The sequence below is a fragment of the Asparagus officinalis genome, chromosome 5, assembly GCF_001876935.1.
Source record: "Asparagus officinalis chromosome 5, Aspof.V1, whole genome shotgun sequence".
Classification (NCBI taxonomy): Eukaryota; Viridiplantae; Streptophyta; class Magnoliopsida; order Asparagales; family Asparagaceae; genus Asparagus; species Asparagus officinalis.
In genome coordinates, this window is record NC_033798.1 from 2,979,670 (window position 1) to 2,994,868 (window position 15,199).

The following is a 15,199-nucleotide window of genomic DNA, read 5'->3' on the forward strand; positions in this document are numbered from 1 at the left end:
CTACCCACCAGGAAAGAAGCCACATCAGCATCACGTGTGAAGTCATGTGGCGTTTAGTCGCCGGAAATTTTGCTCTGACCAAAAAATAGATCTTATTATCACCATATCCTATTTTATATACCTTATCGTCACCGGAGTAAAAAAAAAAATACTAAGTTAGTACTTAGGGTCAACAAAATATACCAATCTGGTAATTTAGCTGATAGTTCTAAATTCATTGTGAAATCTTTTTTCTTTCCTTTTCTAAAATTTATGGCCGGCTTAAATTGAACAAAGTGGAGCCGATTATAACTTGATCCTACTTTTCCACATTGAGGATACTTTTTACGCCCAAATTTGATCCTCTCAGTTGAGTCGTTTTTAAGATTTTTATTGGCAGATGGTTTCAGCTTGTTATGAAATTCCGCTTGGTAGGATGTTAAAATTATGTAAGCAACTTGATGTTAAGCGAATAGAATATATCTATTATTAGATACTAATACTACTCCTTAGTATGTATCTTCTCTCTTATTTTTATAAGGAATGGCTTCCACTTAAATCATAGCAATTGGGAAAGTCCACAAAGGCAATAGGGGGTTTCACTTTATACTCCCACTAATCCAGCAGCCTCTCTCTCACACGTATCTTTCTACATGGTGAAATAGATAAAATATCAAGAATATTAGGAGGAAAAGGGAGAAGGAAATTTGAAGAAAAATGATGTAACTGACTTTAGTTTAGAAACACACCAAATGATATCTATCCTCAAGGCAAAAGTTCAAGCTTTTGTCTGAATCGTATTAGTTTCAGATGTTAATGCCACCAAATATCAGCAGTCTTGGCTGTCTTATCAGTGTTAGTCCAATCAGCCTCAAAGAACTTATTTCAATTAAAATCAAACCCCATTTCCCAATATATTCACACCAGACTTGGAGAGAGGAAGAACATAAACAAAAAGAGAGGAGTGTGTGAACACATAATTAAATGTTAACAATTAATAGACATAATGATATTATGACCTTTACATAATTAAATGTTAACAATTAATAGACATAATGATATTATGACCTTTTCCTATTATAACCACAAGATTTCTAGGATCTCTGTACTATTTGTTTAGTGGACTTAGTGGCCTTTCACTCATCTACCAAACAAGTAACATTCAGGCCTTAATGAACTTCTTTTTGAAGTGGGGAAGCTTTCCAGATTCTTTGGGTTTGACTTTGCTGTCTATCTAGGTTTGATTAACCATTAGCATTCCATGATTTTAAACTTTGGCATTTACTTGTTATTAACTGGCCATAGACAAACCAAGTAGTGTTTCTAACATGTAAAAGAATCAATATTTTGCACGATCAGCTTAACCTTTTACATTCTCAATTTGAACATTATGCTCTCCATATTTTGCACGATCAGCTTAACCTTTTTGGATTCTTTTTACCTCTATCACTTACAATTTTCAATCTGCTTGCAGATTTGTTGTGATTGATCTTTCAGCTGGCCCTTGTACATATGGGAAAATAGAAACTGAAGAAGGAAGTGTTAGTTTCAGAACCTTGCCACGGTTATCAAGTTTAATCTTTCCAAGAGGCTCCAATTATGACAGTGTCAGTGCAACAAATGATCTTTTCATTGGACAGCTCGGAGCTCTGATTTCAACCACCATTGAGCATGTTATAGCCCCGGATATTAGGTACTAGTTTTAAGTTTCTTAATTGATTTCTTAGATTGATATTTTATTGAATCAGAAGGAACCCTTTTGCTATAAGAAGCAACCCTTTTGCTATGAAGTTGTCTCTGGGCTTTCAATATGTAGTCATTTTACGAAATGTTACTATTCACGTTTTCATGGTATAGCAAGGGAATTATTCGTTTTATGATATAATAAAGGCATATGATCTAAACTCTTTTTTGTTGTTGTGTGTGTGTGGTGGTGTGGCTGGAGGGGGGGGAGGGGCGGACATATGCCTGAACCTCCAAAATTAAGCTTATTTATGGGCAAATCAAGTAATCCGCAAAAATATGTACGAATATAATTCTTGAGTGTATTGAAGGCATATGATACATGTAGGATGAACTTATTGTGCAATCTAACTAATCTATAAGATTGGACAGATTGTTAATCCTCTGACCATGAAAACCAAGGACGAGAGAGGGACTTGCCTTTTCACCTAGAAAGCAAGATAGCAAGTTGGGAATTTATCTAATTGGTTATGCAACCAAGGAGCATGCATTGGAAATCCTCTACACTAGGTAACTAAAGGGTGAACATTTAGTTTTGAGAAAGCAAGGCAGGAAATAAGAAAAGAGAAACAAAAAGATATTCAATAAAATAATGGACTAGGAAGAGTAGTGTGTACTGTCTGAAACTTGGATCAAGCATACATGCACTCATCACAAAGGTTTGCTCAAACCTGAACTCACGCAGGTTGATCCCCCACAGGTTGAGAACCCTTTTCATGGGCTGAGACCTGGACTCATGCAGATTATTGTACAAATTTTACTCATTGCTTTGTGGGAGTTTGATCTTGACTTGACATTTTTTAAGTTATGAATAATTACCTTTTATTAGATATTAAATTGTTTAGTCAAAGGATTGATGAGATCGTGTGTATACAAGCATCACATATGTTCTTAAGACCGTTACAAGTTGATTCTCATAAAGCTGCAATGTAGAGCTGTGGCGATAAAAGTACAAAGCTTCCTCAAAGACTTAGTATTTACATGACTATTTTCTACATCTTGGTGTGTTTTGTAGGGAATGGTTATGGATGTATTATTCTAATAAGAATTCACCAAATTTTGAAATTTTACTCATAATTAACTTTTGATCCCAGGTTTGAAACTGTTGACTTGACGACAAGGTTATTGGTGCCTGTAATCATATTGCAAAATCATAACAGATACAACATTCTCGATGCTGGCCACAACTATAGCATAGATATCCATGCAATTGAGAAAGAGGTCTGCTTAGTCTTTACAATATCTGGACTTCATTAAATATTCTCTTTCAGAACTTTAGTGATGCAAGCTTTATTTAACACGTAGTGTTAGCTAACTTTATGATGTTCAACTTTTTGTAGCTTCTTGAGAAATGAATTTGGATGCTTCTTTTGACAAAGTGCTAATAAATTCGTGCAATATGAAAATGCGGGTTTCCATAATGGAAATTGTTGGCATGCAGGATCCTTCTGGAGTGTATGCTCATGTAAATAAAAAAATAAAGCCTCTACCCATAACTATTGGGGTCTTACTTGCGAGGATGTACTATATGGATCCTTGTCCTAACTACTCTATCAAATTCAATTACACTACCATCTCGCTTAACTGGAGAACTCATGGTAACAACACACTTGTCTGAACCATCACAAGTAAATATCACTCATCTTATCTCCAATGAAATAATATCAAATTGCAGTTAAATCATCTTTCAACTTACATGCATCTACTACTCTCATTTTGGATAAGCTCTTCTTTTGGACGTGTTCTGTAATTGCACAACTTTTGTATTCATTAAGCATAGCTGGTCTTATGGTCATTTGAAGTTAAATTTCAGGCTATAATCATGTAGTTCTCTGAAAGTAGTGTCACTTTTAATCATCCTTCTTTTATACGGTAAATAACATTCTCGGTGTTATTTTCAATTCTTTTCAGTCTTAGGTTCACAATAAAAGACTTATTCTTCTGAGCAACTGTAGTGATTTTTCTGGAAATTCTCTGCATCTGTTTGAACTGTCTCATACTTTCTCATAATTCTTGATCATATAAATGTATGTACTTGTGACTTAGTTCATTCTTATCAATGAATTCCATCACCTCTTCACTGTGCCATCAATTAAATTTGCTGTTAAACAGTTTCATGTAGACTTGTAGTATTTCTTTTACCGAGGAGATGAATAGATGACACTTAGCAAAGCTATGTGGAGGAAAAGGATTCATATAGCCGACTTGAAATATTTGGGTGGAGCTTTGTTCTCGTCCAAACATATTTCTTTACGGGGGCTGGTTCTGCTTAAACTATTTGATTAAATGCATCCTTGATCAAATTAAAATCAACTTCACTTTTATTGACACGCTTATCTGTTTCTCTTTAGGTGAAGAAGATGGTCCGTGCTGGACAAGAAGTGATTTTGGTTGGCGGTTCACATGCATTACATCATCATGAAAAGTTAGCAATTGCTGTTTCAAAAGCTATGCGAAGTCATTCTCTTCAAGAAACGAAGAAGGATGGGCGATTTCATGTCCGTACTAGAACGTATTTGGATGGAGCCATCCTTAAAGAGGTCAGTTGCATTTAACTAAATTATCATGTCATCCTTTAAAGAGAGCAGTTGCATTTAACTAAATTATCATGTTAATGGTTACATATCATTAATCAATTGTCACCGTTAATAGCATGACCACATTACCACTGCCAGTATTGCTATCATTTTGCACCAATCCAAGCAGGCATTTAGAATACTTAACAGAATGTGGAGGAGATAGGTGTACCTTAACGGTATGTCTGTCCCTATAATTCAACATATTGACTCATAGTACATCAAAGTCATAATTTTGTGCTAGATGTCAACCGAATAGGGGGATATAAGCAAGATGATCCTAGAGGAAGATAATTTGTTCATGAGAAACATTTTTAGGTATGCCATGACATCTCTGAAAAACAATACAGGTGCTATATTCTATGCAAATTTAGAAAGTTTGTTACAAAGTTCACTTTCTGTGCTTCTAAAGATAGAGATGATAATCTGATGTATAGCTTATATCAGGTGACTGAGTTCCTCAAATTGTAGTCATCAACAGTCATCTGCAAGTGTTAATAAAGTTTCAGTAGACAATTCTTTTTATCTCCTTGTCTTATATCTTTGGCAATTTCCCATTTCTGTAATTGTTTCTGTCACCAAACACAACATCAAGTTGTTGCTTGAACTTCCTCTGCCGTAATCCTCTTTTAATATCGTGATTTCTTCTATGTTGGTTAACTTTTGTGGGGACTGCTCTTTCATTGTATGAGTTTAAATTGCATGGCAAATAACCTTCCAGTTCCAGCTAGCTCTAGGATTTATGAAGAGGCTCTCCAATTCTATAAATCTATTTACCACGAACTTGATCTGATTTAGGAATTGGTGTTTAGTTGGCTGCCGGTTAATAGGTCAAATATTTCATGAGCCTGTACACCATAGCTAACCCATTTCGATAAGGGTAAAAAATAGAAGGCGAGGAGTTTATAGTGCACTCCTTGACGTTATGATCTATAGTTTTCTCTTTCTGCAAATTCTTATATATGTTGTTTATTTTGATGCGTGTTTTGGCAAGTTCTGAAGCAGAAAATAAGCATTGATAGAAACGCATGCTCTCAGCTTGAGTGTGTGCTGCAATTTGCTTACGGTTGAACAATTATCTTTTAAGAACAGTACTTGTAACTCATGTAGAATAGTTCATTAACCATGACAACCATGATGTTTACTAAATGTCAGAAAGAATCTTGCATAATGTAATATAATATTGGAATTGTTCGTAGCATGCAATGTTTGTTTGCCTGGTTTCTTCAACTGATGCAACTAACAGGGTTCAAAATTTGGAATATTGGGGTCATGTTGGAAATATTTTGGGGTTAGTAAACATTGGAACGGCATGTTGGATAGTGTATATAAATCACTAATCACCTACCCTAAATCATTGGATTCTCAACACTATGCATAAGCAATTTGTGCATTTATTTTAGCATAGCAATTATGATTTGAAGAGTCCAGCTAAGTCAATAAGTTACTGAATTTTTTTAAGTGAACTTTTGGTTTCCTGTGCAGTACTAACAATTAAATCATACACGCAAAATTATGTATATACATATGTTATGTACCTATATATATATACATAGGGAATTTTTTTAAAAAAGACCCTTTTTGTTAAATAGTTAGCAAAACCGGCCGTTTTGCTAATTATTTAGCAAAACCGACTTCTTTTTGGCCAACAGGCCAAAAGAGGTCGGTTTTGAAAAACTACATCTTCGAAACATACGGGATTACTAGTCCCGTATGTTTAGTGGCCACTAATTGCCCACAAATTCTAAACCTGAAAACCCACAGGACTACTAGTCCTGTGGGTTTATAAATGTATACATATGGGACTTCTTTTTTATTATATTTCTCCAAATATATTAAAGTAAGCAATTGCTTCTCCTATTAACCCACAGGACTAAGAGGGGGTCCAGGAGTTGCCAATTTTGGAAGGGGTTTTGTTATTGTTAGGAGGACTTATAGAGGAGGAATCGACTAATTCCTTCTCCCATTAAAATCCTTACTCTCATGCCCTCGCCCCATTAAAATTTCTTCTATGTTGTGTCTGAGTCAACGGCAATGGCGGCCGCTTCAATTGGACACGCTTATTTGGCCGCGGAAAGGAGGGGTGCGGCGCGTGTGGAGGAGGTGCGTCATGGACCTCGGCGGATGAGAAGGGGCGCGCTGCGCGAGGGGGAGGGGGCGCCGCCCGCCCGCCGCCGGCGCCTCGCCGCCAGCCGCGGGGGGAGGAGGGCGTGACGGCGCCGTCGCGTGCGTGAGCGCAGGCAGGAGTGAAGCGAAGGTGGAGAAGAATACGACGATGAGGAGCTGGTGGTGGGAGCCGGAGGAGGGGAATCCGGAGCTCTACTGGTGCTGGCAGCAGGACAAGCTTCTGGTTGTTGTTCATCCCCTTTTTCATTTTTTTATCTTATTAATTTTTTTAAATTGCTGCCGAATTTTCTGGCCAAGGTAGCATCTTTGTTCAGAATTGCCTGCTGGATAATGGTGCTAAATACAAGGGAATAAATCTCAAGCAATTGTCTTACTTTAATATATTGAGAAATATAATTAAAAAATCACTCACATCATCCTATAATAAGGTGACAACTCATCTCTATTTCTTTGATTTCTTCTTTTTTTTACAAACCAAATTTCACACATTTCCATCCTTAAAACTCACCCACAACGTCTAATAAAATATTATTTTTATCCAACAACTCATCCACCACATCTAATAAAATATTATTTTCATCCACAACATCACTCAACTCATCTCATCTCATATTTAAAAATCACTCACATCATCCAATAATATTGTGACAACTCATCTCATCTCATTAACATTTTATTTCCACTCATTTCCTCCCAAAAAACTAGGAAAATAATTTCTTTAAGTGTGGGTCACATCATCCAATAATATAATGACAACTCATCTCATCTCATCTATTTTCTTATTTTTAAGAATGAACCAAACAAACTTTTTTAAGAAATTGGTTTCTTATAATTCATTTCTTTATTTTTTTGGCCAACCAAACAACATCAAAACAAGTTTTCTTAAAAAATCACTCACATCATCCTATAATAAGGTGACAACTCATCTCCATTTCTTTGATTTCTTTTTTTTTTTTAGCAAACCAAACACTCCCAAAATAATTCTTTGATTTAATAGTTTTCCATTTCTTTGATTTCCAATTTTTTTTGGGCAAACAAACAGGCCCTTATAAACCCACGGAACTAGTAGTCCCGTGGGTTTTGTGGTTTAGAATTAGTGGCCAATTAATGGCCACTAAACATACGGGACTTGTAGTCTCGTATGTTTCGAAGATGTAGTTTTTCAAAACCGACCTTTTTTTGGCCTGTTGGCCAAAAAGAGGTCGGTTTTACTAAATAATTAGCAAAACGGTCGGTTTTGCTAATTATTTAGCAAAAAGGGTATTTTTTTTAAATTCCTATATACATAGCATGGTTCATGCCGTACATGTGTATCTGTAAATACATGTATATTTGTGTATACTATGTGTGTGTTTGTGTGTGACAAATCCTGCTTTTATGTGCTAAGTGCTAAAATTGATACAATGTGGGCCATGATTTTCTGTAGGAAATGGAGCGTTCTGCTGATGTTCTTGCAGCTGGTTTGCTAGAGGTTGCAGATCCCTCACTTTCAACTAAATTTTTCCTGCGTCAGGTTTGTCATTTCAATACAATTTCTCTTGTCAAAAGTGGACATAAATCATAACTTCTTCTGTCATATTCCATTTCCCTCTTCCAAATATTAGAGGTTATCTTTTACATTTTTTCATTTACCTTTTCCAGCATTGGATGGACGAATCTGGTAGTTCTCAAGATTCCATTATCAAGAACAAACCATTGTGGGAAACTTATTATTCTACATATGGAAAAAAGAAGAAAAAGAATGAGAAAAAGAAACAGGGAAACTTGTACAGGACCTACGGAACTAGAGTCATTCCTGTGTGAGTATCATGTATCCACTTTTTTATATTCTTTATAAGCATATCCCAAATTTGTCACTCCCGACTTAGCATTTTGCATTCTGCTCTCTCTGTAGAGATCATATTGGTCCATATGCTCTATGACCTGGAAGAATATTTTTTAAAGATAACAGGACTGCTGTGGACTAGATAAATTGTTGTACAGGCCTGTATAAACTTAAAACCAATAGCAGAGAGATATAAAAGGAGGCATCGACATGAACTTTTAGGGGAGAAACCACATCAACCAAATAATAAGAGGGGAAAGATCTAAGACATTGCATGTTATCACTTATCACCACATGCGTGCAAAATTTCACTGAAATGGTAGGAAGATATACCATGGTACTAGCATGACCTAAAAGAACACACCTTTACCTTGTGATATTTCAAACCTAGCAATATTTTATGCAACTGATGTTGAATCTCTCTAAGATCTTCTAATGAACCATTCCCTCCAGGAAATACGATTCACAAATTCCACCTTGAACATTGTGCACAATAAGTACACAATAATTTTTGTTCATGTAACCACTATACCAAAAGCTTAAGTCCACGGTTTTATTATTTTGTTTTAATTTCCTAAGATAATTTTCTTAAAATTACAATTGTAAAAGCAATAATCTTTCATCATACTGACTTTTGTTTCATAATCGCATTGCAGATTTGTATTATCTTTAGCTGGTGTTGATGCTGATCTCCTAATGGAAGACGAAAGTCTTGTCTGGACTAGTAAAGATGTTGTCATTGTCCTTCAGCATGAAAATGAAAAAATACCTCTAAGGTGAAGTTTAAATTATTTACTCAGGATTGACTTTTACCCCTTAAGAAACCTTTATCAGATTGATTTAGCACCATGACAATAAATTTCATGCCATTTTTTCAAAATGACCCAGGTTTGTAGAAGTAGTAAAGCAATTAGAAATTTGCAACTAGTTGATGCATCCCAAATAAAATCTTTGGATTGGCATAATATTTCTTGTAACCATTATATCACTAAGGTATTGTTAAGCTTCGACTGGCTCCTGCTCAACTTATTGACAAAACATGGTAGAGAGATTGAGACTTGTGAACAAACCATATGATTTGGGGTGACTTATTTCAAGTTAAGCATAATTAGAGGGGTTACCTGAAAAACTCAACATATAAATAGACATTATGATGATAAATAGAATGACTAAAATAGACATTAGGATGATAAATATAATGAAGAAGATAGACATTATATGATCAATATAATGAATAAAATAGGCATTAATATGAGAAATATAATGAAGAAATTATTAACCTAAAAATGATTATACACTAAAACATGAATAACCTATATTATTAAAGAAAAAATATCATTTAACTTAATGGTCAACTAAGATGCAAAGGCAATAGAAAAAATTGTGAAGTAAAAATGTCTTCAAAAGGTTTTTGAACTGATAATATAAACTTGCTTATAACTCAGACTAATTGTTATGTAATATATTTAAACGCAAACACATATTATGATGAGATCACTTAAATTTGCTATAGAGCAATGATGTAAGAAACAGTGTTATCAATACATGCAAGGCGCAATGCGGGGGCGCAATTCCCTTTATGGGTATGGGCACATGCGCAGGGCGTCGCGCCCGAGTGAAACGAGGCGCACACCGCACACATAATTTTCAACATGGATAATCAAGTGCGAAGAACATGTTTATGAATTTTTACATAAAAAATATGTTAAGATAAATAACATCTACTTCTAAATCACAAAATAAAGTCTCAAATCCTAATGCTAACACATCCAAACATAAAAAATATGTCAAGATAAATAACATATACTACTAAATCACAAAATAAGGTCTCAATTCCTAATGCTAACACATCCAATGTAGTAGCGAACATCATAATTTCCCAAATCAAAAGTCAAATCCAGACTATTATTGGAGAAACATCAAATAGTAGACAAGGATAGTTAGGGTCCTCAATCAGACTACTAAAAAGGCATAATCGGTTTATTTTGCTTTTTGGGATATGGGTATGGGTATAAAAACCCGATTGAAATGTTAAAGAAAGAAAATATACAAGGTTATGTCTTGCATGCACTTTGTTCTTGGGAGGCACAAAAGGCGCTGCCACATCAAATGCCAAATGCGGGGTGCTTAGCCACCGCCCTGCAATGCAAGACGCATGAGGCTCAGTGAGGCGCGCGCCTTTAATAAAACTTGTAAGAAATTGGACCTTAGCCACCGCCCTGCAATGCAAGACGCATGAGGCTCAGTGAGGCGCGCGCCTTTAATAAAACTTGTAAGAAATTGGACAAGAGGGAAAATTAGAACTTCATAAGTAATAGCTTAAAAATCATCAGAAGTAAAAGAATCCATGTCTGTTACAACCAAAAAAATCATTGTGACATCACAGTGTAAAGTATAACCTGGATACTATAAATCATTTCAAACAGTAACATTTAATGTAGGTGAATTAGAGCAAGGTGTCCCTGTTCTTATTGAGGAACTCTACTAGCAACCTATTAGCTTAACATTTTAACTGTATTTTTTGGAAATCTATATAATAAAATTATTTAATAGTTTCTTATTCTGAATGGAAAATTTATTCATTTGATTTTTATAGTATGACTAGAAAATTTATTGCATTGTTGTTATGTCTAGTAATTTACAACAGATAAATGAATCGAGAAGGTCTTATGACCCACAGTTTGGTTATGATCATGTTTTGAAAGAAAGATGTATATTGAGGTTATTTTGTGCACTTCCCTTTAACAGCTACGTCTCAGAAACAGCAAGGCAATATGCATTCCCATCTATGTCGCAGCGCCACATATTGGCGGGATTGGCATCTGCATTGGGAGGATTAACTGCACCATATGAGAAAGCATCACATATACACGAAAGGCCCATCCTGAATTGGCTCTGGGCTACGGGTTGCCATCCATTTGGGCCATTCTCCAATTCATCTCAAATCAGCCTAATGCTTCAGGATGTTGCGTTGGTAAGCCCATTTATAGTTAACAGTAGCAAACCCTGATAGAAACAACTTGTATGATTCCGGGGCTTCGTTTGGATACCATGGTGTTTTCCTCCTTGTGTTTTTGTAAAAAAACACAATGGTGTTGTGTTCTCTTAAAATATTTTCAAAACACCATGTTAAGTATTTTTTGTCAACACTAGTTTGACCCATTGTAACATTAGTATTAAACATATTATTAATATATGTTATTTTATTATTAATATAATATTATACTATTATTAATATAATATAATATTAGTAATAATGTTAATATTATGTTATTACTAGTATGTAATTTATAAATTAATATATTATAAATATTTTAATATTATATGATATATTATAGTTTTTAATATGTTAGAGTTTATTAATAGTGCTTTAATAATATATTAGTATTTATGATATAACTAAATATTATCTTATTATGAATATATTATTTTTACATTAACATTTGTTAGCAATTAATTATTTTATTGTTAAAAATTATTTTACTTTATAATAAATTATATTATTTATTACATAATATATTAATATCTTATATATTATATTACACTTACTATACAATATGTTATTTTATATTGTTATGTTATTATTAAATATGTTACTATTATATAATATTTTTGTTAGTTTATTTATATATTATTATTTACTTATTATATAATACATTATTAACATATTAAATATTGGTATTTAATATGTTATTAGATTATTATATAAGATATTTTATTTATTATTTTTTTATATTATTTAATAAATATTATAAATATATTAAATTAGCTATAATATAGTATAGTATAGTATAGTATAATAAGTATGTTGATAATAACTCTATATTAATTACATTTAATATATTATGTTAGATATTATATTAACACATTCTCAAACTCAAAACCAAAACACCTAAAAGGTGTTTTGAAATAAGTGGTATGTTTTTTGTTTGAGGATGATTTAGCTTATAAAACACCATGGTTTCCAAACGCATAGTGTTTTGTTTTTGGCAAAAACACCATGGAAACAAGTAAAACACCATGGTATTCAAACAGGCTTTGAAGAAGGTAAGTTAAGTATCAAGGGAAAGAAAAGAGAGCAAGTAGTAAAATGAATGCATGGGGAGGATTAATAAGAGCAATATTCACAATCTGTTGGACCACCTACCTCTGATATGGCTGTAAATGAATTGGAATCTTTGTTTGGTCCAAACCAGAATCCATTTAGCTGAGTGTCGTAACTTTAACCTTTTTGATTCAGTGTTGAACTGTTATTGCATTGCTAGAGAATTCTTTTTCAAATTTAGTTATTGCTTAGATCAGTTTCCTCTGTCGTCTTTTCTGATATCCCTGCAAGTGTAGATATCATTATAATGTCAAAAGGATAACTTGCGTTGCTAGACCTGCCTTATTCTAATTATATTTTAGTACTTATTCTAATGAGGGAAGTAAGTGTTTCTTTAAGAGAAATATGAAGTCTGTTGCATATATGTTTAGTATCTGTTGTCGATTGTGTACATCCATGATGCTTAGGGCTTATACTGAGCTGATTTATGTTTTTCCTATTTGCATTTACTCTTCTCAAAGAAAGGGTATTATTTGTATGAATTGAATTATTGTTTGAACAGTAAGCCTAAATCCATATCTGATAGACATATGGTGATGGATTTGGATGCAACACGGATACTATTATATTTTTGCTGACCACAACAGAAGCCGTCAACCTTCTTAACAAACTTTCTTCATCTTGAGTCCCTCAGCCATTTGTCCATGTCAATGATTTAAAATAGTAAAATTTAATGTCCAGACGGTAGTCCATTCAAACTGTAATCTACTCCGTTTAGCTTGATATATATATCTTCTAAATTGTATGGACACTTCAAACATAGAGCCATCATGTCAGACAAGTGTCAGACACATATGGTCATTAAAGTAACTTTATTGTGTGTACCTATTCAAACTTGTGTTGTGTATACTTTTTAACTCTTAAGACCATACAGAACATGACGTTCGAGTTTGTGTATATCCTAAGCTATAAATATAAGCAACTTGCATCAGATTGTGTCCACTCAACTCGTATAGCAAGAAAAGACTCAAAACTCATTCCTTTCTTTCCTTTTTGGCACTTAAAATTTGCAACATCGAGATGAACGGGGTAGATTTCAATTTGAATCACTCGTCATTGGAGAAAGGGTTTTTTTCACTTCAAAATTTCCCCTGCTAGATCATGTGTTTAAATCTGATTTGCCTGCCTGCTTCTTAGAGCCAAATTTTATCCACATTTTCTTATTACAGAGAAGCACGATATACGCACAGGTTGATTCTGCTCTTCGAAGAATCCGGGAGACATCTGAGGTATCATAATCAATAAAGTTACATCCAGTTGCCCATGAGTAATCGCTAAACCAAGGATTGTCTTTCTTTCGGTACAGGCTGTTCAATCTTTTGCTGCAGAACACCTTAAAACACCACTTGGCGAGCCAGTGAAAGGAAAGAAAAATAAGTCAAGCACAGAGCTGTGGCTGGAGAAGTTTTACAAAAAAGTAACCAATCTACCAGAACCATTCCCTCATGAGTTAGTTGAACGATTGGAGCAGTACTTAGATGTAAGTATTCTTTTGTCCGATTAGAATCCTTCAATCTGACTAGACCATTTCTACTTTGTCATTATAATTTTCCAAATTTTTTCCCTTCATAATATTAGAAACTTGAAGAGCAGCTCGTGGATTTATCGTCATTATTATATGACCATCAATTGGATGATGCATACCAGAACAGTACTGACATCTTACAAAGCACCGTTTTTACTCAACAGTGAGTATAATTCAGCTATTTTCTTCCCTGGGCACTTTTTTTTTCTTTTCGTTTTTCCATTATGTTAAAAGAGTCTTGGGAAGGAAGATTCTAAAAATCATTTTGGAAAATAAGATCTATTCTCTGCCTTGCCACAAATTTTATTTCAACTGTTATTACGTTAGAATTGTTGGAAGCAAGATTATGAAAATAATTTGGAAAACTAGATGGACTGACCTTCAGCGAAAAGATTGTTCAGCATACAAAACTAACTCACATGAAAACCGGTTAGTTTTTTTTTCAGTTATTATCTTAATGGTCTCTTAAAAAAACACTTTTATGTTCTTCGTTTCAGGTACGTAGAACGAGTTTTGCATACGGAAAAGGAGAAGATGAGGTGTTGCCATATCGAATACACTTTCCCAACTCAAACATCACAGACTTTCGTGTATGGTGGGATCTTACTTGCAGGATTCCTTGTATATTTCCTTGTTATTTTCTTTTCTTCACCCGTGCGCTAGCAAATATCTAGTTCACAAAAGGGAGCGTTAAATTGGAATTTTTTTTAAATTATTTTTGGGTGTAATTTTATTTTCTACTTTGGTGAGCTGTTGTGGTCATTTTTTAGCGGGTGTGTATGCTAGAAATAATGCCTAGGCCTAGGGTATCAATGGTGTTCCTTTCCTGTAGATTTGGAAAACGGGATCGACGACGCAGAGTAGTTAATTTATTCCTTTCTACAGGAGAGTTACATCAAGCCTCAAAATATTGTTGCTGTTGTTCTGCTGTCATTCCTTAACGCATAGCTTCTTATCGCAAAGCTGAGAAGCTGTCTATTGAACGATCAGTTTTTTTTTTTTTAATCATGTGGGGGCTAGGTAACTTCTCCATGATCCTTGGGTATCAAAACTCTGGCTTCATATTTTATTGCTAAGGGCCTATTTGTTTGCACGGAAGTAATTGTGAAGTAGCTGAAGTAAAAGCTACATCTGCTATTTCCAAGCAAAAAAATATGTTTGGTTCTTTGAAAAACTTATTTTCAATACTTTCCTAAATGCTTATGTAGTGTCTACGTGTCATCCTTACTTCTAAAATATTTTTTCAATCCTCAATAATTAGAAGTAGCTCGGAAGTAGTTGAAATGCTTATTAATTAAGACATAAATAATTTTTTTATT

The 15,199-nt window shown here is 34.1% G+C and overlaps 1 protein-coding gene across 1 annotated transcript in view; it reads left to right on the plus strand.

The window, feature by feature from the left end:
* Positions 1–14,912, plus strand: part of LOC109840638 — an 18,502-nt gene extending 3,590 nt beyond the window's left edge. Inside the window, exons 6-16 of the mRNA XM_020409369.1 lie at positions 1,454–1,672; positions 2,817–2,943; positions 4,074–4,262; positions 7,852–7,938; positions 8,067–8,224; positions 8,907–9,026; positions 10,999–11,224; positions 13,525–13,584; positions 13,662–13,835; positions 13,934–14,043; positions 14,378–14,912. Coding sequence (XP_020264958.1) covers positions 1,454–1,672; positions 2,817–2,943; positions 4,074–4,262; positions 7,852–7,938; positions 8,067–8,224; positions 8,907–9,026; positions 10,999–11,224; positions 13,525–13,584; positions 13,662–13,835; positions 13,934–14,043; positions 14,378–14,543 — 1,636 coding nt within the window. The 3' untranslated portion in view covers positions 14,544–14,912. The remainder of the gene's footprint in view (positions 1–1,453; positions 1,673–2,816; positions 2,944–4,073; positions 4,263–7,851; positions 7,939–8,066; positions 8,225–8,906; positions 9,027–10,998; positions 11,225–13,524; positions 13,585–13,661; positions 13,836–13,933; positions 14,044–14,377) is intronic.